General features: G+C 38.4%; 2 protein-coding genes across 3 annotated transcripts in view; one reads left to right on the top strand and one right to left on the bottom strand.

The window, feature by feature from the left end:
- SLC39A9 (solute carrier family 39 member 9) overlaps window positions 1-7,286 on the bottom strand; it is a 45,332-nt gene extending 38,046 nt beyond the window's left edge. Inside the window, exon 1 of one of the 2 annotated variants that reach the window (XM_081047737.1) lies at window positions 6,178-7,286. In XM_081047737.1, coding sequence (XP_080903863.1) covers window positions 6,178-6,273 — 96 coding nt within the window. In that variant the 5' untranslated portion in view covers window positions 6,274-7,286. The remainder of the gene's footprint in view (window positions 1-6,177) is intronic. The other variant, XM_081047738.1, reaches the window with a different exon arrangement.
- Window positions 7,287-7,317: 31 nt separating this feature from the next.
- On the top strand, window positions 7,318-18,684 carry ERH (ERH mRNA splicing and mitosis factor). Its single transcript, XM_081047736.1, has 4 exons — window positions 7,318-7,423; window positions 9,515-9,602; window positions 13,011-13,131; window positions 18,165-18,684. Exons 1-4 carry the CDS (start codon window positions 7,421-7,423, stop codon window positions 18,265-18,267), a joined length of 315 nt encoding a protein of 104 aa, XP_080903862.1. The 5' UTR covers window positions 7,318-7,420; the 3' UTR covers window positions 18,268-18,684.
- The last annotated feature ends 7,124 nt before the right edge of the window (window positions 18,685-25,808 follow it).

Raw genomic sequence — 25,808 nt, 5'->3', positions numbered from 1 at the left:
TGCTACACTGACTAAGCACAAGACATGAGATGTACTGTGGAAGGTAAAATGTAAGTGATGTTAAGGATATTCCTAATTTGGGGAGCTAAAGGTACGAATTTAGATCCATTTCATTTCTTCTTTACACAGTGCTCATTTGGAAAAGAAGTACCATTTATTGGTCAAGTGCTTTGGACTGGTAATCAAACACCTCCTCCACCAGTGTTTGTGACCTCTCCACGCCTGTGTGCTCATTTGGAAAGTGAAGTTGAAGGGTACCTATCTCACAGTCTCATCCTGAGGTTTAAGTGAGCTAATACATCAGTGCCTGGTACACAGAAGGAGCGCAATAAGCAATAACTATTACTAACATTATTGTGCACACAAGTTTCAATGATGTTTATCCAGATAATATCCTAGAGAAAACAGTTTTTCACCAATAACATTGAATCAGATTGTATCGGGATTTTATTTGAGCCAAACCTAGTTTTATCAAGCAAAGATACTTACGAGGCAATAACTTTATAAGACAACAATCTGAGGAAAGACAAAGTATGCCTTTCATGTGTGGGTAAATAATAGAGAATGTAAAATTTTAAATGTTAGAATTTAGAAATGAAATTCCAAAAAGGCTTAAAATCTATTGAATTACCATACAAGAATAAAAGGTTAATTTAACAGACAACGCAAAAGTCCTTAAAAATGCAACTTTGTCAAATCTATTTCCAAAAGAACCACTGTCAGAGAAAAAGCATACTGAATGGATGTGTTCTTTTAGACACAAACCTTTGATTTGGGAGCAACTCAAAGCCCCAAACATATTTATTATGAAAGAGTCCATTATTATAGACACAAAAGTTTAACACATGAAAAACAATGCTTAAAATGAGATTATAATGAAGAAAAGTAAGTTAAATACTAAGAAAAGTACTGTAAGGCAGAGAGACTAGAAGAAAAGCCCTGGCCTCTCCAAATGGAACATTCATGGTGAACAGGAATGCCAACCCCCAAACAAGACCATTCGAATTCCAAAAAAATAGCTGAGAAGTTTCCATGTTTTAAGGGGGTTGGAGAGTTTACCGAGTATTGGAAGTCTGTTCCAAAAAAAAAAGGTTTAAAATTATAACTTAGAACAAAATCATAAAAATGAAAACCTTAAAACATTTTTGTAATCAATACTGAGAATAATTCTCAATGATTTCTAAAATCCTTATTATGTTCTAGATACAGTGTTAAGCCTTGTGTTTGTATTATTTCATTACATCCTCACAACAATCCTATAAGGTCATTTAACAGAAGAGAGTTGGACATTAAATAGCTTGCTCAAGTAGTGACACTGATTTTGAACACACCACCAGTCTCTGAAGGTCCTTTTGAAATCAGTACATTAATCATCTTAAATTCTTTATTGAAATAAGAGCATAACTACTTCATCTGCATACCTACGGATTTATACCATTTTAACACATGAAACATTATAATCTAAACTGACCTGCAATGAGAAAAGTGCAAAACTGAGAGAAAGCTCTCCACCCATTTTTTAGCAATATGATTATTACAATGATAGGAATAATTGTCATGTCTCTTAAATCTAATAACACTACATTTGGGATTGTATTTTGTATGTTGTTTTTTTCCCCCCACTTCATTTTCTTAGTATTTCATTTTTGCAAATATATTGGTCTGCAATGGAACAGAAATTTAAAAAACCAAAAACTAATCATTTAGCAGAGTTAGAGGAGCATTACCCCAGAGCTCTGGTGCAAACACAGCTGGCTCTCTGTCACCAGCTCTGTGACAAAAAGACACACTCAGGTAAATAACAATCCTCAGATAATTGATCTAAAATCCCAGTTTGGCCGTCATTTATATCTTAAATTCATTCATCAATCTGAGCACCTGCTAAACTGAGTTTATACTAGATAGTTAAATTGTGGGCTCTCAACCTACAGATGCATTTCCATTTAGAGCCAAGAAAACTGCTCATTAAAAACATAAGATAGTAATAAAACCACATAAATATGGACAGATAATTTTTGACAAAGAAGCTAAAAACATACAATGGAGGAAAGACAGCCTCTTCAATAAATGGTGCTGGGAGAATTGGATAGCCATGTGCAAAAGAATGAAACTGGACTGTTATCTGTCACCATGTATCAAAATTAATTCAAAATGGATCAAAGATTTAAGCATAAGACTTGACACAATAAACTGCATAGAAGAAAACACAGGTACTAAACTTATGGACCTTGGGGTCAAAGAGCATTTTATGAATTTGACTCCAAAGGCAATGGAAGTAAAAGCTAAAATAAACAAATGGGACTATATGAAACTTAAAAGTTTCTGCACAGCAAAAGAAACCATCGACAAAATAAAGAGGCAACCGACTGAATGGGAGAAGATTTTTCCAAACAGTTCCTCCGATAAGGGGCTAATATCCAAAATATACAAGGAACTCATGAAACTCAACAACAAAAAAACAAACAACCCAATTGGAAAATGGACAGAGGACCTGAAGAGACATTTCTCCAACGAGGATGTACAAATGGCAAATAGACATATGAAAAAATGCTCAACATCACTAATCATCAGAGAAATGCAAATGAAAACCACAATGAGATATCACCTCACCCCAGTCAGAATGGCTTTCATCAACAAGACAAATAGCAACAAGTGTTGGAGAGGCTGTGGAGAAAAAGGAACCCTCATACACTGTTGGTGGGAATGCAGACTGGTGCAGCCGCTATGGAAGGCAGTGTGGAGGTTCCTCAAGAAATTACGAATAGAATTACCATATGACCCAGCAATCGCTCTCCTGGGTATCTACCCCAAAAATTTGAAAGCATTTCTCTATAGAGACACGTGTACGCCAATGTTCATTGCAGCTTTGTTTACGGTGGCCAAGACATGGAAACAACCAAAATGTCCTTCGATAGATGAATGGATAAGGAAGTTGTGGTATATGTACACAATGGAATACTATTCGGCGGTAAGAAAAGATGATACAGGAACATTTGTGACAACATGGATGGATCTTGAGAGTATAATGCTAAGCGAAATAAGTCAGACAGAAAAAGCAGAGAACCCTATGATTTCACTGATATGTGGTATATAAACCAAAAACAACAAAAGAACAAGACAAATGAGAAACAAAACCTCATAGACACAGACAATAGTGTAGTGGTTACCAGAGGGTAAGGGGGTGGGAGGTGGGAGATGAGGGTAAGGGGGATCAAATATATGGTGATGGAAGGAGAACTGACTCTGGGTGGTGAACACACAATGGGATTTATAGTTGATGTAATACAGAATTGTACACCTGAAATTACGTAATTTCATTAACAATTGTCACCCCAATAAATAAATTTAAATAATAATAAAAAAAACCCATAAGATAGTGCTAGTGTGTCCAACTCCTTTACCAGACAGGACTTCCCTCACTTGTGTAAAGCATGCTTTGGCCTCCTTTACAAGTTCAGTTTTTCTCCTTCCCATGTGCTGAAGAACAGAGCATCTTGATTATCAGTTACTTATAAAGGCACTTGAGAGTTCGGAGATTTTTTTCCCTTTGCTTTAAAATGATTTATGCATGAAGGTACAGTCACCAGGTCAAAAGGCAAGGAAGAGGTTACAAAAGCAACAGGAAAGTTGCTTTGGGGGCAAGGAATGTTGGAGAAAAATGACAGAAAAATCAGTGTCACATAAACCTGTTGATGGTCAGAGATGGCGGGTAGACACCTTTGCTACAGCAGTTTCAGACTACTTGATTTTAATCAATTTCTAAATACTAATCTTGCCCTAAGTAATGGCTTTATTGGTCTTTTTTCCTGCTGAGAAATTCTAAAGAAAAAAGTAATGAATGACAAAGCAGCAGCTAGATTAAGAGCATGAATAAAAAGAGTATCTTTTCATGTAAATAAAAGTGAACTGTAAAATAAATCCGGTTTATTGATCCTTCTATGTATAGTAACACTAGTACCTAAGAAAAGCTAGACTTTAGCCAACGTAGGAATCTGGGGAGCTATTTTCTAAGGGTAGAAATTGTGCTTCTCAGCCTCCATGAATGAAGTTTAGTTTTACAAATTTATCATCTCACTAGTTTCACGATACTTTGGTTGGTAATAATAATATAACTTGCCTAGCAGAAAAATGCTTAATTCGTAGGAGATAGAAAACACCAGTTAAACTGTAAAATGTCTTGAAACTAACATAAAAATAAAATTAAAATTAAAAAAAAATTCTAAAATGTCTTTGTTAAGTTATATACAACTTCTCTTTTTATTCTAATAGCTCCAAATGCATTGTTCCTGCTGTAATGATAAACAGATATTGTGAATGCCGATTTATAGCATTTTAAGACCTACAGTTGGAAAAGACCACAGGACCATCAATTTAGAAAGCCATAAATGACATGTCGTACTAATTATCTTATATTAATGACCTGGTTAAGTACACCACTCATGTACACGTTTCCTGTCAGTGAAAAATAAAATAGCATATGTCTGCATATTGCAAAAATCACCCAAGACAGTTTGAGAAAATATTGAAATAGGAAAAGTCCTAAGCATTTTACAGAAATAAGAAGTTTTATCAGTTTTGTATTTGAATTAACTATAATTTTTGATAAAAGTCACCTCAATAAATGTTTAAATATACAAACCAACTTAACCTCACAGTCCCACTAATGTCAATTCAGTTCTGTAGTCATAAGAAAATACGGTTTTTGTCAGAGGAAAGACAGCAGGCTCACAAAGCCCGGTGGCCAGGTAGCCGAAATGAGGTCAGTAGGCTTCACACGTACCCAAAAGGACAGTGACGGTGTACGGCCACTCAGCTCTAGCTGACTGTTGCCTTGAAGGAATACAGACAAAAACAGTAACAGTGATAAAAATAAAAGGTCTGCTAATCTAACAAATTAAGTCTGTGGGCTGGATTTGGTACAAAGGCTCCCAGTTTGCTTCCTTTGCCACAAGGGACAGAGTAGCTAACAATTGCTGTGAGAGAGGAGAACCTGGATTTAAGAAACAATTCTGATTCTAACGTACTTCATGACCTTACCCAAGTTACAGAATCCGCCTGAGTCTCAGTTTCCTCATCTGTACCTCACTGACTCTTCAAAATGAAGTTAGGTAATGTACATGCTCAAAAAAATGTAGCTCAATGTTGGCATCAGATGCTGAGAAGCACAAACACAAAAGGTAAACAGAAAGGGAGCAGCAGCATCTGAAGCCTCCCTCCAGCCGGCCGAGCGCCGCGCTGGTTCCCAAACTCGCAGGCCCAGCGCCGCCTTCCTCCCACCCCCAGGCTTCTTCCTTTACCAGCCAGGCCTCCTTTCCCCAGGTTTCTTCAAGGCCTTCCTCACACCTCATCCACACCTTTCTTTTCTACTGACGGTCTCCTCTCCCCCGTCCCTTCTTTCAGGACTGGCGGCGACACGAGGCCTGCTTCACAGCCGAACCGCAGGGCGTAATAATGAAACCCTGTGCCCCAGGGTAGTAGCTTTTCCTCCCTAAACCTCCGAGTACTGAGAACACAGGAACTCTTTATGACAACCTGAAGCACCCACCCGCGTTTTCATCGAACAACGCTTGCATCTATGTTTCCTCCCCGTTTATTTTTGTTCAAGTAATGACAACCAAACACATGAACCAAAACGTCAAACAGATTAACAAAAAATTAACATCTAAGCCAACCGATTTGAAAACAACTTCGAACCTTCAGTCCAATGCTCTCCTTCTGTAAAAGGAAACGAGTTAAGGATCTGAGTTTTTTTTTTTTTAAAACATGTTTGTTACTTCATTCTGATTAATACGGGCGTCTAAAACACCCTTTCTCCAAACACCTTTGCTTGATTTTCTCCAAAACAGAAGTTGTATTGATTTCCACTGACAGGAACAAATCACATTCACTATTTCCATTGCTTTCGGAGCCATCTGGTACCGTCATTCCTTGAAACTCTGCGAATCGAAGCAATGTGACGGTCCCCCTCCCCAGGAAAACGCAGGGCCCCAACTCTCGGTGCAAACTGTGTAAATTGTGTACGGAGGGCTCCAGGATCTGCAGGGACGGGGACCCACCCACCCGGCCCATCTTGAAAACACGGTCTCGCTTAGTAAGACCTTTCGCCCCGAGATTAACCGGGGAGCAGCGTCCCTCGCAGCCGTGCGGACAGCTAGCCCCGACGTGAGAATGTCTTACCTCGGAGAAATTAACAGCCAAGGGAATGATTCCGGCCACGTAACATCCCACCAACATGGCGAGAGACAGCAGACTAATGGAGATGAAATCATCCATTCTGCCCTCCTTTAGCAACCTACCACCAGCAGACTACAAATTCTCGGTGTCTTCAGAGGGTGCGTGGGTTCTCACGCGCGCGTGGTGATTCCAAGGGGCCAAGCGGCCTCGCCAGTTCCTGCGGCCTCCCCACCCGACGTTCGAGGCACCTTGCTCCGGAACGTACCTGGACACAGCCCCCCTTGGCGGCTATTAGCCCCGGAGAAGGTCCCGCAGGCTTAGGTCCTCGCCCCTGGGTTTTCAAGCGCCAGTCACTGGATTCCGGTGGGTTAGCGGTTAAAGAAAAAGCAACGGGGGAAATACGCGAACGAGCGATGTCTTCACCCGTCGGAATGAGGAGGGCACAGTGGGCCCACTCCGTCCACAGCAGTGTCCCAGGTGGCAGCCGGAAACGGAGGAAACACCCGAGCAAACTCGTTCTCCCGGAGCCCCGAGCTCCCGGGGGCACCCTGCTGGTGACCCCCGCAGGCTGGGACCAGCCCACCAGTGCCGGCAAACTCTCCTCCGCGTCTAGAATAAGGAGACGAGTCCTACAAGTCTCTAGCGACGGGTCTTAGGGATTCAGCAGCGAAGCCGATACAAAGCTGTCTCTGCCCTCGGTCCGGTGCTGCCCATATTACTCCACTCTGGTGGGCTCTGACCCGCAGCCACAGACACTACAGCGGCCATGGCCGCCAAGTGGCACCCCTTCACTGCGTTCACATCCGGATTTCCTCACCGCCCCCTCCTTTAGAAGGATACTTCCGGGTTACAACCGCCCTTTGGCCCGGGATTCCTATACTGCCGCCATTTTTGAGTCGGGCTAATGAAAGTTGACGTGTGTCACTGTCTACATCGGTTATCACGTTAGCCGTATATCTAATAAAGAGAGTACGGAAGACAGTCTTGAAAAAGATATATTTTTCTTCAGGTTCGGAAGAATTGCCTGTGTATCTCATCGCCCTTACTCAAGATGGCTGAAACAGAGTCGGTACCTGCTCTGGCCACCGGAAATACGTGCGCTTCTATGGTCCAAAGGCTCTTTCGCGGTGCCCTTCTGACGACTTCCGGCGGCTATTCTCGCGGGGATTGGCTGTTGGCGGCGTTGTGGCCAAGCTCGTGTGCGGCGGCAGTGTCGGTGGCGGCTTTCGCGAAAGAGTTTGGCGCGATGGTAAGAAAGGCCTCGGCGGCTCCCTGAGTCCCCAGCCTCCGGGTAACTCCAGCCCCGTACATCTTTTTCCACTTCCTACAGCCCGAGCGTGCTGCTTCTCCCCGGGCCCTCAGTAGTGGATCGACCCTTCCCCTTCCCGCCGTGGAGACGCTGGGCCTGGCGCTAGGCCCCAGAGCCCGGGTCCGCCCTGCGGTGGCGCGCCCTCCTGCTGGCTCGAGGCGTGTGCTGCCCGGGATGCGCTTTCTTCCGATTGCGCCTCGGTAAAGGCAGGCGTGGGGATGCTGCTGTCTCCCCGCAAACGTTCTAGACTGCTGTAGGAACAATGGCCGGGGAATGCCAGACAAGCCTGCTCCCAAAGCTGACAGTTGCATCGTATTGCGCCCAGCGTGTGGGCCTGGTCAGCTTTGCTTTGCAGTGGCTTTCTCAGCTATCCCTCCCCTCCCCCGATGTTTTCTGCGCCCTGCTCTTTAAGTACCTAGATACATAACTTTTTTTCTCTTTTCCAGGACTCCTGGATGCCTGGTTCGGCATTAGTCTCAGCCCCCAATCTTGTTCTTACCCTTATTTATGTTCTCGTGGGATTGGAGGCTGGGGGATAAAAAGGCTCAGCTGAGGGTCACGTTTCCGTAGACTCAGACCCGAGTGGGAGTGTAATGGGTGGGTTTTTTGTTTTTTTTTAATCCACAGAAAGGAGATGCTTGTAGGGGGATTATGAGGAATCAGGGTTCATTTCTTGGTTGCTGCGGTAACTGTTACGTTACGCAGCTATCGTTGAGAAGGCACCTTTTCAGGTTGAAATTTTCTGAATTGAGATACTTGTGTGTTTAATCTAAAACAGTCTCCCAAAGAGGAGTGGGAATTAGAAAGTTGGGTTTCCGGCTCCCGTTTGGTCCAAACTAGCAACGTGACCTTGAGCAAGTCATTTTACCTCTTCTTTCTCTGCCTTTCGTGTCGTTGTTTGGTATTGTGTAAAAATGCTTGGTAATCTGAGACAAAGTGACAGCAGTTAATAACAACTACCCATTCGTGTTGGAAATAGGTCAGTGATTCTAATTCCTTATCTGTCCAAGTAGAATTTAAAAAATTAGAATTTGTGTTTAAGGCAAACAAGTATTGATTCAGAAGTCTTAAATACTTTTGCTTTGCTAGCGATGCAAGCTTCAATTTCTTTCAAAGCTAATGAGCAAATTGTACGTACGGTATTATTTTTGCTTCAATAGAATGACTATTCTTAGGGTTCATGTTGGTGAGACTGAAAAAATTAACAAAGCCAGATTAACTATTCACTAGGGTGAATCACAGCTGCTTGGTAATCATAGAGAACAGGGATTTTTATTAAGGTAATTCTGTGCAACTTTTTCTATAAATATATATACCGAGGGTGCCAAAAAAATGTATGCACATTTTAAGAAAGGAAAATATTAAAATTGTAATACAGTGAATGGCACTAGTACTCATTTGATTAGTGCCATCTTTAGAGAGAACATCATACCACACATTGCTACGATAATTCAACTTGAAAAGTACTACACAGGTAACATCTCTTAAAATGTGTGCCCTTTTTTTTGGCACCCCCAGTGTGTGTGTGTGTGTGTGTGTGTGTGTGTGTGTGTGTGTGTGTGTGTGTGTGTATGCCTAAGGGTACTTATATTTTGTATGTCTGTATGTTCTTTTTAATTATTTTTTTAAATATATATTTTGTGCTGGTCGTTCCCCTTGGAAAAAGGACCACAAGGAAGTCAAGGACCGAATCTGTCTGGAAAAAGGAAAAGACTGATCCAAACATATTTGGATTTTTAATAAAACCAAAAGCTTCTGAAAATAGCTCCAATAAGAGGAAAGTGACCAAAACGATGTGGGAGGTATTATGATGTAAACTTGTAACAGGAAAGCACTGCCACTTAAGAATAATAACCATCTTGACTACAGATTTGTAAATTTAGTCGGTTTTTCTTAGTCATTTGTGATCCTTGTCATAGGGCAATAAGTATTGAAAATACTGAAAGTTGCCATGAAGGGTTTTATATCATACTATGAATTTCTCAAATATGAGTTAGACACTCACGTTGAGGTCATGTTTGTCCCCTGTAGTCTCACACCATTTTGCTGGTACAGCCGACCAAGAGGCCAGAAGGAAGAACTTACGCGGACTACGAATCTGTGAATGAATGCATGGAAGGTGAGTTTAAACACTAAACAAGGGTTAGAAATCCCAGTGGTTTTCTTCCCCCTAACATTCAATTTATCTCATTTAGGAACTGGGTTTGTTTTTTCTTCCAGATTTCTTGGATTGTTCCTCTGAGCAGGGGAAGTAGATATTTAAGAATGTTTTAGAAAATGAAAATTAGCTCAGAGAATAAAGGGAATGGAACCAAATCAGGATAATTTGTGCTTTGATAAGTGGACACCACCCTGAAGGGAACAATTAGCTCTTAATGTTTCTTTACTCAGTGAACTATTAGATGAGAGCACATAGATTGGATTGTCACAAATTGCTTTCATCTTTACATTTAGTTATTTCACCAAGTAAACCAGTTGTGTATGCCCTGCACTGTTTCTAGCAAATTGTCCATTCTTTATTCATCTTCCTATAAAGATGCGGTAGTCGCTGTTTTTGCTGCTGGGCGTGACTGAATTTGTTGCTATCCAAAGCTAACTGGATTAGACTTAAAATCTGTTCTTTTAAAGCCACCAATGGAAAGACATGTGAAAAAAAGCTACTTATAATTAGAGACAGCTTCTGGGTACGTGGCATCATGTCTCCCTAGTTGCCATCCAGCTCTGCTCTGATTTTTTAAAGAGAAAACTTCATTTCTAGAGCAGTTTTAGGTTTACAGAAAAATTGAACAGAGTTCCTGTATGGTTCCTCTTCCCACGCTCTGTGCAGCTCCCCGTATGTCTAACACCTTGCATTGGTGGGGTACCTTGCTTTACTGTGGATGAATCAGTGCCTCCATAGGTTTGCCTCTTCCAGAATGTCATATGGTTGGGATTATACAACATGTAGCTTTTTCAGACTGGCTTTTTTCATTTAACAGTATGCATTTAAAGTTCTTCCAAATCTTTTTGTGACTTAATAGCTTTTTTCTTTTTAAATTTGAAATGGTTATTTATATACCTGAAACTGATACAATGTTGAATGTCAACTGTAACTGAAAAAAATGTAATTAAAAAAAAGAAATGATGGTTTATTTTCCATTTTTAAAAAAGTTAAAAGGGAATTACTGAATCAATTCTCACATGGTGGTTGCCAAATGGTAATTTTTTTTTAATTTTTCTCTCATAGTAGTGAATATTCCTCTGGAAAGCAGAGCTTTCCCTATTTGCCCCACGCCTTTCTTAAATTAATAGATTTTATTTTTTGAGTAGTAATTAAAGTCCATAGTTTACATTAGTGTTTGCTCTTTGCTTTGAACATTCCGCGGGTTTTGATGTATGTGTAATGACATGTATCTACCATTGACTGCCCTAAAAATCCCGTTCTTCACCTTTTCTTCTTCCCATCCCCCCAAACCTCTGCTGATTTTTTTAATGTCTTCGTAGTTTCACCTTTTCCAGAATGTCATTTGGTTGAGATTATACACTATGTAGCTTTTTCAGATTGGCCCTTTGACCTAGTACTATGCTTTTTAGTTTCCTCCAGGGCTTTTCGTGGCCTGATAGCTCATTTCTTTTTATCACTGACTAATATTCCATTGTAGGAATGTACTAGTTTAGTTTGCCATTCACTTATTGAAGGACATCTTGGTTGCTTTCAAGTTTTGGCGATTATGAATAAAGCTGCTATAAACAATTCATGTGCTGGTTTTTATGTGGATTATGTTTTCAACTGGGGTGAATAGCGAGGAGTGTGATTGTTGGATGATACGGTAAGACTATGTTTAGCTTTGTAGAAAACTGACAAACTGTCTTCAAATGGGGCTGTATCATTTTGCATTCCTATCGGCAATGAATGAGAGTTCCTATTGCTCCACGTCCTTGGCAGCATTTGGTGTTGTGAGTGTTTTGGATTTTTGCTATTCTAATAGATGTGTGGTGATATTTCATTGTTTTAATTTGCAATTTCCTAATTGCATGATGCTGAGCATCTTTTTATAACTCTTACTTGCCATCTGTATATATTCTTTGATGAGGTGTTTGTTCACATCTTTTGCTCATTTTTTAATTGAGTTGTGTTTTAGGAGTTTTGTGTATTTTGGATAACAGTCCATTATCAGATAATATGTATTGCAAAGATTTTCTTTCAGTCAGTGGCTTGTCTTTTCACTTTCTTGATAGTGTCCTTGAAGCACAAAAGGTTAAAATTTTGATGAACTCCAACTTACATATTGTTTCTTCTGCTATATGTAGTTTTGGTGTCATATCTAAGAAGCCATTGCTTTATCCTAAGTCATGCTTATATTTTCTTCCAAGGTTTTATAGTTTTAGCTCTTACATTTAGGTCTCTGAGCCACTTTGAGTGAATATTTATAAATGCTATGAGGTATGGTTCCAACTTCATCCTTTTGTATGTGGATATACGGTTGTCCTGGTACCTTTTGTTGAAAAGACTATTCTTTCTCCATTGTCTTGGTGTCCTGGTCAAAAAGCAGTTGACCATAAATGTGAGGATTTATGCGTATTTGTGAACTCTTCTATGATCAACTTTCTATTCCATTGATCTGTATGCCTGTGATTATGTGTAAGCATTACCACACTATTTTGATTACTGTAGTTAGTAGTAAGTTTTGGAATGCAGAAGTTTGAGTCTTCCAACTTTGTTCTTCAAGACTGTTTTGGCTACCCTAGGTCTTTTTTATTTCCATATCAAATTTAGAGTCATCTTGTCAAGTTCTGCAAAAATAGATTGAATTTTGATAGAGGTTGCATTGAATCTATACATCATTTTAGGGAATATTACCATCTTAATATGAAGTTTCCCAGTCCATGAATATGAGATATCGTTCCATTTATTAAAACCTTTACTTTCAATGACTTTGTGTAGTTTTCAGTGTATAGCTTATGCTTTTATTAATTTCTAAGAGTGTATTCCTTTTTGATGCTATTATACATGGAGCTGTTTTCTTTCATTTTCAGATTGTTTATTGTTAGGGTATAAAAAATACAATTGATTTTTGTATATTGATCTTATATCCTGAAATCTTGCTGCATTCATTTATTAGTCCTAAGTTTGTGTGTGCGGTTTGTTTGTTTGTTTGCATTGTATCAAAATTGAAAAGCATCTGTTTGTCATCGATCATTCCCAAATGTGGTGTTTTTCTTTACTCTGAGGCCTTAGGAATGTCTAGTTTTTGAAAACCTAAGTCCCACAATGTTATCACTTGTTTGAACCATCGTATGACAAGTCTTTAAAGTCCTTTTAGATCCAGTGGCTCGAAGTAATCATTTTATTTTAAGGCACAAAATACAAACATTTTGGTGAATTTATAAAATTTTTATGAACTTGCTAATAGTAACAATTAAAAGTGATCAACTTAGTGTCCTTTTCCCAGCCCAACTTTATGAAAATAAGTTTTATAATATCAACGTACAACACTGTTTATATTTAAAGTATAAGCAATTTTAAGATCTTGGTTTTCCCTCCTAGGCGTTTGTAAAATGTATGAAGAACATCTGAAGAGAATGAATCCCAACAGCCCCTCTATCACATATGATATCAGCCAGTTGTTTGATTTTATTGATGATCTGGCAGACCTCAGCTGCCTTGTGTAAGTATTAACCACTATGGCTCTTACGTTGTATTTTTCTATTGTTTACTCATCTGTTTGAGGCGATTTATGGTTTGGGGAGTTCACTCTGTGCCTGACTGAACTTTGCATTTTGACTACTAAGTATTAATGTATTTCATCTACATATGGCTCATAAAATCAATTGGCAACATAAAGCTAAAGGCATAAGAAAATCTTAAGAACTTTGCTAACTGATGCATTTAGTAGGAAGAGAGCATACTAAGAATTTCAGTCCCAGTTCTCTGTTCCTTAAACTGATCTTTTTCTTGTTTTTTTCTTTTCCCTTATAGTCTTTGTCTCCAAAACAATTGGCTTTGGATTAAAACTAAGATTATTCTGCTTTCTTGACATTATTTTAAAAATGTACATATATGTAGGACTGAAATGGAATTTTAATCCTACCCAGTGTTAACCATGTATATTTTGGTCTGTTAGTGAGATTTTTTGTTTTCTATTCTCAGAAATTTGTCAAATTAAAGGTTTTTTCCATGCCAGACACTATGCTAGAAGTAAATATGTTTTTTAGTGGTAAAAAACATATCGGCCCTGATTATTTTAATATGAAAAGCTCAGAAAACTATAAGAAGCCAACAAAGCTGCAGATATTATGCTAATGGGAAAAGAGAAATTGTAAGCAGACAGCTTTTTTGAAGAATTTAGCTAGAAGGGAGAGCAGAGAAATGGAAGAAAACGCTTTTTTTTTTTTAATCTTTTTTAAGGTGGGAGGAATAATGTTAAGTTTGCAGGCTGATGGTATGTATGAACTAGTAGAGAGGGATAAATTGATGGCTTTAGATAGGATTTTGAATAGTTCATTAATGGAAAAGTAGGGAGGGCAGGCAGATGTGGTGGAATCTTGGGAATGTTTTCTGGTTGTTTTAGTTATCTCTAATAGGAGGCAAGGGCACTATTTGGAGTTCAGTGGGAGGGAGGAGGTGTTGGAGGTTTGTGAAAAGAGGTAAGAAATAATCTAGGAGATTAAAGGGGTTAGGGAAATGTGTGATTTATGAGGTACCTGATGATGAATTTAAAATGAAATTAGTCATTGTGATGGTGGTTTTTTCCTAGTCACTCTGGTTTCGGGTAGAGAATTAGCAAAGATGTTAAAAGTTGAGGATGTTTGCAAGGGAGTATTGTGGAAGGGACTGAATCATCATGAAATATAAGTGGGGGTTGCAGTGGCGGGGAGACAGGTATTTAGTTCTTGGTTGCAGTGGCGTCAAGGGATTATTGAATTTGGGGTATTGGGAAGTAGTAGTAATCCGAGAATGACATGCTTGAAATTGGGTGATTGGAGTGGCTGGTAATGACACGGTATAGGGATCTGGCCAAGTAAGGACAGGAGACAAGATCCTTGGAGGAGAGGAGTTCAAGGAACTGAGAGGCCCATGTGGAGAGAATCATGTACTGGATGTGAAATCACCAATCACGTATATATTTACTTTCTAGAATTTAATCTGAGAACAGGGAGCTTTGTTTTTATTCACTGCTGTATCCCCAGTGCCTGGAAAAGTACATGGAACATAGTTAATATTGAGTAAATACTACTTGTATAAATGTATGTCAAACATGTATGATTTGAGGCATAGCTTTTTAAAATTGGTGGTAATTTTCCCTTGTTTACATTACAGAGCTATATTCTTGAATTGATGTAATGGTTAAACAAAAGTGAAAGAATCTGACTTCTGTCATGTTAAATTTTGCAATGTCCGACAGTTCATATTCGTATCCTCACTTCATTGTTTAAGTGAACTACTGGCCTATTAAAAATTAGTAGCTGTTTTTCTGATTTTATAAAAATCAAGGCATGAAGTAGCTAATCCTGATGCTTTGGATGTGGCACACATTCTCAACAGATGGGGAGCTACTTGAGGGCCAAGAATCGTGTTTTACTCGCCTTGAGAGACTATGGTTAAGAGCTAGCTGGAGTTTCAGAATTAGACGTAACTGAGACTGATTCCTGGCTCTGTCATTTGGTGGCTGCTGTGGGCAAGTTAGTTTAATGTTGCTAATTCTCAATTTGCTCATTTGGAAAAATTAGATAACTTCACCTCAGAGATGGCCTGTGTGGATCCAGTGTTTGCTTAGCACAGTAGTATTGCCTAGGGAGTGGGAACTCCTTTTTAACTAGATTGACAAAGTCAAGGCAGAGTTTTATTTTTTAATTACAATGAGTAGATTGGTTCTTTAAAATTTGCCACGGGTAGAATTATAAATTTCAAGTTCCACAAGTGAGTTAAATTGTACTGTTAACTAATAAAGAGGTATTATGTTGAGTTTTTGACAGTGAAGATTACAAAGTAAAGAGACAAGATGGCAAAGTAAAGAGACAAGGATGGCAATAACAGAACATAACATTTCTAACTTTGTGCCATTAAAAGTAAACCAGAAACTACATCTAGTCTGCTAAAATGATTTCTAATTGAATTATTACTCTGAAAAACTGAATTGTAGCTTAATGTTTCTGTCTCTGATGTTGAAACTTTTTTGGCCTCTGAAAACTTTCAGAATCAAATTTAGGATTTAGAACCATTTTGTCCATGTGATTTTGTTTTGTCCCTTTTGTTATTTGAATATTCAGGAGAAATAAGGTCTTGTTTCCAAAGAGGCCACCTATTGCCGTGGTACTGCACCCTGCCCCTCTCAATCAGCAATTGTGCCTTGGACTGTTACTCCTCAGAACAGGAATTAAGTCCAGTTTTGGTTTGTAAATTGCTGTGTACTTGTTGCTTCTATTAAGTTTACATGGCAATGACATAGGACTGTAACCAGCATAGGAAGAAATGGAATTAAATAAGATTATACTTTGTGATACAATTAAACCCCGGACAAAGTAACAATGCGTTAATAGTAAAATTTAGGCACGGAGGATTTGTAGTTCATACATTTGAAGTGTAAGTACAAATTCTTTGCAGTTCTCTGATCTGTTGGGGTTTTTTTTTTAATAAGCTTTTATTAAGATTAAGATAATAGTCTTTTGAATATGTAGGCTTTCCTTGTTTGCTTAAGAGACAAAAGGGACGTTTTCATCCTTCGTTATTGTAATGAGGAGGTACTCCCAATCAGAAAGACCACCTGGTAACAGTGACAACACTGGCTGATTTCACAGCTCAGTCCCCCATCTTTTGTTCTTGTATAAACCTGCATTCATTGACCATAACGTAAGGTTAAAAGATTCATCTGTGCTAATAGCTTGGGATTTTGTAAATGTACCTAACATTTACTTGTTTCATTTTCAAGTGCCACTTAACAGCCATCAATGTGCAGCTTTCCAAAAAGAAAGCATTATTACTGTTTCTTGAGTTGGAAAATAGCATGCAAGTTGATGGACTCCTAAATGTTCACGACCAAACTGATCTTGCTGGGAATGGTCTAAACAAGGCTGTCCCACCCAGATGCTATACTTCTGAAAAATTCTGTTCCTTTTTTAGTGTTAGGAAAAGTCCAGCGTTAATATAAATATTGTCTATTTTGCCAAAATAGTCTATTCTGCCATACCTTGAAGTAGACCAGATTAGCCCTTATTCATTAGGAAGCATGAAAAAGGATAGTCAAAGAAACTTGTTTTCCTTTTTAGAATATTTCTCACTGTGACAAAAGGACATTAGTGAAAAGCCAAATATTTCTTTTTATTTTCTACTTTTTGTAAAAATAGAAAGCTTGTGTGTTCTTAACGAACCAGATTCTGACCTTACTATTCGGGAAGGATATGATAATGGTATAAAGCATTCCTACTTTGGAGTTTGTTTCTCTTGCCAGAAACAGGAGCATATAGGTCTCTAGTAGCTCAGTGGTTAACAGTGAAGACTGATCAGAAATGTTTAAGTTTCTACTTCTGGCCCAAAGTCGCATAGCTAATAAGTTGCTGTACTTCTTTGAGCCTTGGTTTCCCCCTTTATTAAAAAAAAGGGATAATTTTATCTACTCTCACAGGGTTATAAACAAGATTGAGTTCATTCCGATAAGCACTTAAAGTTATACCTAGCAGTTGATAACTTATTAATAGGTATTTATGTAATTTTTTGCTGAGAAGGTAAAATAAACTGATGGTTAAAGTAAAGCAATAATTGATAAATTAGATCTTTTGTTTTCCTAGGGTATCACTAAGGTATTTTTCTTAGGCAAACCGCATCTGTGCCTCTCTTGGATGTCATGCAGTGTTTCCACCAGATGGTGTGCATGGCTTTGAAACACTGTCATGTGCTTTGTATTTGTGCAGCCTCTAGTTACTTACTATCTGCCTTTTTATGCTATTAGTTTTTTACTCCAGAGGTGAATTTATTGGCTAACCAGCTATATTTCAGTTGTAGGTCAAGTGGAATGTCCGTTTTTTGAGTCATGTAAAGATGGCTTGAGTGATTGGCTATTAGGGGACAACTTGGACTCCCGAAACCCTACACTCCTGTTACAGTTTCATTGCTAATGCTAGTCCTTGCATGCCTGGCCCTTCTTTTCTGATAAGAGCCATTTTGGAGCTTGTTATATTTTCTAATAACTCTCCTTTGGCCTCTATCATGATTTATTTTAAAAAGCAAATCCTAAAATACAGCTTAAACTATTTCCTTCTGTTAATAGTTTTCGAGGAATAAATCTTTATGGCACTAACATTTTTAAAGGTTTTTAGTTAATTCAAAATAAATTTAGCAAATCTGAAGTTGGTACTAGTGTTTGATTTTTGTTTTTTAATCACTAGAGGAACCATAAAAATAGTAACTATGTAGGAAAAAGAATACACAGTTTCTGGTCATAATTCTTAAGAAGCAGGTGTATAACACATTGGGACTTAAGATCTATAGGCCTTGGTTTCCTTTTCTGCTATAAGATTGTAAAAGGTGATGTAAAGTTATATCGCTCAAAATTGAAGTTATGTAATCAGCTCTTACATTTTCATTAAGGTCATGTATGAACATGTGCATATCTGTGCCATTATTGGGCAGTTATAACTTAAGAGTTTTAAAAACATGACAGTAATTGACCATTGTAACTTTGCTTATTACCTTTCTGTTCCTCAGTTACCGAGCTGATACCCAGACATACCAGCCTTATAACAAAGACTGGATTAAAGAGAAGATCTACGTGCTCCTTCGTCGGCAGGCTCAACAGGCTGGGAAATAGTTGTGTTGGAAGCATTAAGGGGCTGGGGGTGGGTTTGGAACACAGGTGTGTACAGCGTGCTGTAGTGGAAGTTCTGTATTATAGGAATCCTGTTTCCATTTTGGTACACTCTAGCCCAGGATAAATGTGTTAGATGAAATGTGAGGATCTGGTTCAATCTGAAACCCCCACCAACACCCCCCCCCTTTTTTTTCTTTTTTTTTTTACTTAAACATTTTTATGATTATTTAGATGGAATTTGTTCTTTGTCAGGTAATGTTTGTTCCAGTCCTTCAAAAACTGTTCATGCCTGCTTTATAACATTCACTGTACTAACAGCCCTTCTTCAAGTTGGAGTGGGGGTGGTGACACAGTTTAGTTATGTCCTCAAGTTAAAGTCTTGGTGAAAAACAAATAAATGTGCTTTAGTTATATTTTCCCCCTGTGTGAATTTTTTTTTCTTTGGTCTCTGAACATTGAATTTTCTTGCAAAGAAAGCATCAGGTTCAAGACCAATAAGCTGCTACACAGAATTTGAATTTTGCTGTGGTTTATGTGATGCTAACAAGCTTTTACCTCATTCCTAGCTTTGTATGTGAGTCTCATTTGTAGCTCCAAGGTACCTACTGTTGAATGCAAACATTATGAAAAACTTTCTGGTACATAGATTGTAGTAACAGCCAGGTTCATTCCTTAGCTTTGGTCGTATACTCTGTGGGAACTCTTTTTGCCCTTCTCATAGCCTTCAGCAGCTGAATGCTGATTACCATTCTGGTCTGGAAAGCTATAGGGTGAGGGAAAGACCACAGAAAAGTACACGGTAATCTTGCTTATTTTAAGGTAGGGTTTGGTCACATTGTGACTTGAACATAACACTATATTGTACCTCTAGTCATCAAATATGTGGGTGTTTCCTGATTCTGCTATTATCACTGAGAGCCAGGAATGTCTTTATGTACTATAAGAGTGGCAGTTTTTTTGGAGGCTTCATGACTAGCCTCATATTCCCCATGTCCTCACTCCTACTTCCACATTATGGCCTTAACTATTTTTTTCTTTTATATAGAACCAAATTCTGAGTTAGTATTTATATGTGTTCACTTTTTCTATAGAGTAATTATTTTATGAATGAAACGCCATCACTATCAAAGGACTATTAAAATTAGGGTGCCTTAAAAAAATTATGTAGGGCGGCCTGTTAGCTCAGTTGGTAGAGTGCGGAGCTCTTAACAAGGTTGCCAGTTCAATACCCACATGGGCCACTGTGAGCTGCGCCCTCCATAACTAGATTGAAACAACTACTTGATTTGGAGCTGATGGGTCCTGGAAAAACACACTTAAAATAAAAAAATTATGTATAGCTGTAGTTAGTATTTTATGTGTATCAGCCAAATTTTAAAGCTAAAATGTTTTTACAGAAAAATAGATCCAAAAGTAAGTTAGATTGTTCCACTTTTCATTTGTCCTGTCCTTTTAATATAGTTTTATTTCTCTAACAGATACAATCTTGGCTTCATATTTTTTGAAAAATACTCTAGAGCACATCTGGAGGGAATGGGATCCCGTGATTCTTAGATGCAATAGTTTCTGGTATTGGACTTACAGAGGAAAATAGAATTTTCTAAGGAGAAAACATCTGGGTCCTAGATGTTGGGTGATGACAGCAAAAAGGAGGGGAGTGGTATTTTGAATCATATTTTAGAAGGCTTAACGAAGACTAGGACTGGAATAAATATGAAGAGATTCACGTTTAACTGTAGTATTACACAGAAAAGGAGAAGTAGCCTTTTCCTTGTTAAATTGAAGTCTGTGATGAAACTTCTTAGTGGTTTGGCCAAGCTACAGCCACTGTTTCCACATTATTAGATAGTTGGAGTATTGATTGTGTGGCCCTTACCCAACCACAAGCAAAGGAGATTTGATTTCTCCTTATAAAGTGATATTCTTTATACTGCTATGTAAAGGTAAAACCTACCAGACAAATAACAAAATTCCTGATTTTCTAATCCACCTTATTTTATATACCTGAGAATTTCTAAATATTTCTGGACAATGCTGCTTCCTTTTAGCATTTTGATCTAAGAGGTCCCAGGAGTATAAAAGGGAAATTTTTAACTATCTCACTTCACTTGCAGTTCTTTGGCTGAAAGTATTTCTAGCAACTCACTAAATGCCTTGGGCAAAGGATGAGCAGACAATTTTACTGTCCTAAAAGCAAAACAGACTTTCGGTTGGAGGAAAAAGGATGGGGCAGAGTTAGTATGGCATCAGCTTCTTATCACTGTGGCCCCTCCTTTATCAAATTGTTTTTTACTAATTTTTGGAAGATTCAAATGAAAATCAGGATTAATATAATAATATGAACTGTTTAAGCAATCTTGCGTAGTAATACATTCCATCATTTTTCGTTAGGAACAGAGCTAGAGAGTTAACCCAAGGTCAAATTTGTCCATAGAGCATTTGTTAATCCTTTATGCACAGATATTTAAGAAATGTGCGATAGCACATCTAGCTGACTTCATGAGGGAGGAAGCATTTGAGCTGGGCCTTAAAGAATGGCTAAACTTTGAAAACAGGAAAATAGGACAAGAGTAATATAGAGGTGTGGTAGTAAAGCACTGGGGGTGTTTGAAGAACAACAAGTAAGTCATCATGGCTGGAATCAAGTGAATATTTAGGAGGTTGGTGGTCTAAAAGCCAGGAAAGCTAGCATTACAGTGCTTTGAACATGAAGCTAGAGTTCAATTTTATAGGCTGTGGATAGTCTTTAAAATTTTTTAAGGCATAACCTGTCAAATCTTTGCATTAAGATTAAACTCAATGTTCTGTGTAGACTAGATCGGAAAACGAGAATATGTAATGTCCAAGAAGCTAAGTCAGAATTTTTCAATGAGACGGGTAAAATCAGGAATTATAAAAAGGCTTTGGATTTGGAATTTAGGAAGTCTTTTAGTAGTATAATATGAAGATGAAAACCAAATTTTCTGGAAAAGAGTAAAGGAAATGTGGTATGTATAGGCAGGGAAGTCAAAGTTCATTGGAAACTAGGAAAGAAGAGTGGAACAGTAAGTTGGAAGGACAGGTTTTTTTAATAAAGGCAATTTGATCATATGTGTAAGTAGAAGGATCTAAGGTAAAAAATGTATTATAATTAGATAATTGATAGTGAAAAATTGCAGTGCCAGTTGAAGAGGATACATGTTTAGGTGTACTAATGGAGTAATGCAGCTCAGAAGAGAAATTGAGATGGAAAGTTGAGAGTTTGTGTTAGAGGGTCTCAATCCATTAAAGGGGTAAAATAAGTCACCATCTTTGAAAAAGTGGGGAGTAGATCTATGAAGGACCTTGAAGATGGTGAGAAACGTTTGGAACAAATGTGGGGAATATGGGGAGATAACGCATTTTTAGTGGAACTAATCAGCACTCTGACTTTCACCAGAAACACTCAACCAATGAGAAAAAGAGCAATATTGAGGGTCTTATTCAATAAAAATAATAATAAAATAACCATTTATGGTGGCCAGCTCTGTACCACACAGCTACTTTACCTGAATGCCTTATCTCTCATCTTCATTCCTGCATATCAGTTATTATTTTATAACTATAGAAATAAGACTTAAAAGGAGTTACCTAAGGTCAAGAAGTAAAATCCAGGTTTCTCTGGCTCCAAAGATCACATTCTTCCCGCCACAGTAATGGATTTCAAATACTGTCTACCAATTGATATTGAGATGGCTACACCACAATCACTTGGGAAGCTTTTTAGAAATCAGGTTCCCACACCCTTCCTCTGGATTAGGGGGTCAACAAGCAACTTGTAAAGGGTTCAGTAGTGAATATTTTAGATGTGGGCCACAAGTGGTCTCTTGCACATTCTTCTTTATATTTTTTATAACCCTTCAAAGATGTAAAAACCATTCTTAGCCTGCTAGCCATGTAGAAAGACTGTAGGCTGGATTTGGACTGTGGGCTGTAGTTTGCTAACCCTGCACTAGAGAATCTAATTCAGTCCATCAGGTTTAGGACCTGAGAAAAGGAGAATTTTTAAAAGCCCCCCAGGACTTCTAGACATAATAGAGTAAGGACCAGATTGAACAACTGGAAAACTGGACAAAGTTAGTGAAGGGACTTCTTCATACATTGGACAACAGGTAACAGAGAACTATGAACCCAGAGAAAAGGCAAATAAAACAGGTGAGCCTTACAGTCACCCCAGGATTCAGCCTGGAGATATGTTTCTGGAAGGCAGAATAGCAAGGAAAGGGAATTCAAATAGAGCCCAACTGCCTTGCAGAATTGAGGAAACAGAGTTTGAGGGAGACTGAGGCAGCTGGGAATTGCAGGGCAAAGTTCTGGAAAGGAGGGAGCTACCAGAAAATTAACAATAGAAATCTGCATGTGAATTCCCTCACATTGCTGAGTACCAGGGTGGGCATAGAATGACTGGAGAGTCAGAAGAACAACTCCCAGAGCCCACAGCATGGAGAGACATAGAAATTTGGACTAGCTAGAGAGTCTTGGGTATTCAGGGCATTCATTCACCCAGGGAAGACCCCAGAGGTCTTAACCCTTAGTGATAAGACTGAATGAAGTGTCCCTCAAGTGAAGGCTACTTAGACCTACCCTAGCAAAGTTTTATCAACAGGGCTTGAAGGGCTATACTGATGAAGACATAATTGTGTGCCAAAATAAAGCCCAACACTCATTAAAGATTAATGATAACCAAATGCAACCAAATGCTGAAGGGAGTCACATTCACAGTTGTACTGCCTTCAAATTACTGGCGATGAGAAACAGCAGGAAAACAACTATCAGAGACTAAAATCAGTCAGTAGAAACTAACCCAGAAATGACAGAGATGACAGAACTACCAGACAGGGACATTAAAACAGCTATTACCAATATTAGAAATTAAAGGAAAACAAATAGAGAATAGAAGATATTTTTTAAATGGAATGTCTAGAGATGAAAAATACAATATCTGAAATGAAAAATTTACCAGATGGGATTAACAGGTTAGACACTACAGAAGAAAGGTGCAGTGAACTTGAGGATAGAGCAATAGAAACTTAAAAGCTGAAACATAAAGAGAAGATTGAAAAATAATGGAGAGTTTCTGTGACCTGTAGGACAACAGCAAGTTGTCTATAACATTTTATAATGGAGAATCAGGAAAAAGAATGATGTGGAGAGAACAAAAAGAAGTTGAAGACATAATGCCCCAAATTTTCAAATTTGATGAAAACTGTAAACTCAGGTCCACAAAACTAAACTAACCCCAAGGATGATAAACAAACAAAACACATATCATAATTAAACTGATAAAAACTAGTGATAAAAGAGAAAATCTTAGCAGCCAGATAAACACATTACAGAGGAACAAACATGAGAATGACAGCGGACTTGTCCAGAGCTATACAAAAATGGAATGACATAGTATTTTAAATACTGAGAGAAAAACTATCAACCTAAAATTCTATATCCACTGAACATATTATTCAAAAATAAAGGCAAAATAAAAGATTCTGCAGATAAACAATCTGAGATAATTGGTTGCTAGCATACTTGTACTACAAGAATTGTTAAAGGAAGTTCCTCAGGCAAAAGGAAAATAAAACATGGAAACTTGGATCTAAACAAGTAATGTGAGAAGCAGTGGAAATGGTAAATATGTGAGCAAATACCAAAGACTTTTCTCATTTAAAAAAATTTTAAGAGATAATTTACTGTTTAAAGTTAAAATACTGTGGTTTATAACGTCTAGATTTAAATGTATGACAATAATGCAAAGGACAAGAAAAAATGGGAATACACAATTGAAAAGTTTTTAACACTGAGATGAAATGTTATATCATTTGAAGATAGACTGAAAAGTTAAAGATACCTATTTGTAAACCTGAGAGCACTTGCTTAAAAAACAACAACAGAAAAAAAACCCTCAATCCAAAAGAAGGCAGGATAATGTGGAAGCCTGGGATGGGGGGGGAGGGGAGTCATGCTATCTCCCCCCCCTTCACCTACAGGCATTTGTTGTGGAGTATCCTCTTCTAGGACTCCCACAGCAAAGAACAGGTAGGCAAATAAATAAATAGCAAGATGGTAGATTTAGGCCCTGTCAAATTGATAATTACATTAAATGTAAATGGTCTAAACCAATTAGAATGGGATTGTCAGACTGGATTAATAAAGACACAACTATATGTTAAACCCACCTTAAATATAAAAACAGGTTAAAGTAAAAGAATGGGGAAAAAAACATACAAACAGCAAGCATTAATCATAAGCTGAAGTGGCTATCAAAGTAGACTTCATAATGAGGAATGTTACCAGGGACAAAAAGGGACATTTTAATAATCATAAAAGGGTAAATTTACCAAGAGACATAAATGTATATGCACCCAATGACAGAACTTCAAAATATATAAAAGGCTCTTCAGGAGATTCTGATGTGCATCAAACCACTATTTCTCATTCTGAATGTTGTACACCTGGGTTTTTGTTAAAGTGCAGATTTAAGTTTGAAGTGGACCCTCACCTTCTGTATTTTTAACAAAGTTCCAGGAGTCCATACTTGGAGTAGTAGAATATCCAATACCACACTGCTTTCCACATCTAATAATACCAGGAAAGTACCTGGCATTGATAGATTTGCACTAGTGACTGAATCTGCACGGTAACATTACAAGGTACATAACTGACTACCAAAATGAACAAAGAATGATGTCAGGCAGTGTGGATCTCACCATCAAGTAGAGGGTAGAGAAGAGCATCACTTTAGTGCAAGGAGCAATATGAAAGTGTCATGGCACGGAATGCAGGGGTGGGGAGAGTGTTAGGGCAGCAAGGAACCACAGGCAACAGGCATGATACAAAAGGCTAAGGAAGCTCTAGGCTAGACACAAAGGCCCTAGTCATGGGCTAAGGCCTAAGGAGGGAGCGGAGAGACTGAAATCATGAGGACCCTTAGCGGTCCTGTGTCAATTGACCTGGCACATTCCTTTTTGGTAATTATGTGCTTAACTGGATGTTCAATTTGAGTCATATTGTGAAGAGCTTGGTTTAAAAGCCTCTTCTGTGCCAGAGATAATTTTCTTCATACTTTTCAAAAGACTAGGGAGAAGACTAATGAGGACAGATTACATCACTTAACTGAGACAGGCTCTGTATCTTTGTAAACAGATGTTTGAATTTAAGGTGTCTGGACTGTAATTTAAGAGAAGTGGGATAGATCATTGTTTCTTCCATGGAAGCCTGAGGTTGGAGGGGTTGCCATGGTAATGCCAACTCCTACCTTCACCTACGCACATTGGTTGTGGAGTCCCTGCTGTGTTCCAGGACACCCAACCCCAGGCTTGGCCAACTACATTGCCCCTCTAGTCTTTGAAAAAAGAGTATGGTTATTCTTTTAGCACCTGCTCAGGGTAAACAGTTTGAAGGGCACCTACAATGTTGTGTCTCTTCTCTCCAATGGCCCTGGCCCTTCCAGAGATTGTTTTGTCCTTCACACTATCAGTGAGCCCAGGTGCCTATTAGAAGCATAGTCACCCCATTTCCTTCCACCT

The sequence above is a fragment of the Rhinolophus hipposideros genome (assembly GCF_964194185.1).
Source record: "Rhinolophus hipposideros genome assembly, chromosome: 5".
Lineage (NCBI taxonomy): Eukaryota > Metazoa > Chordata > Mammalia > Chiroptera > Rhinolophidae > Rhinolophus > Rhinolophus hipposideros.
Note: the sequence above shows the minus strand (reverse complement) of the source record. Positions and strands in the feature narration are given on the sequence as shown.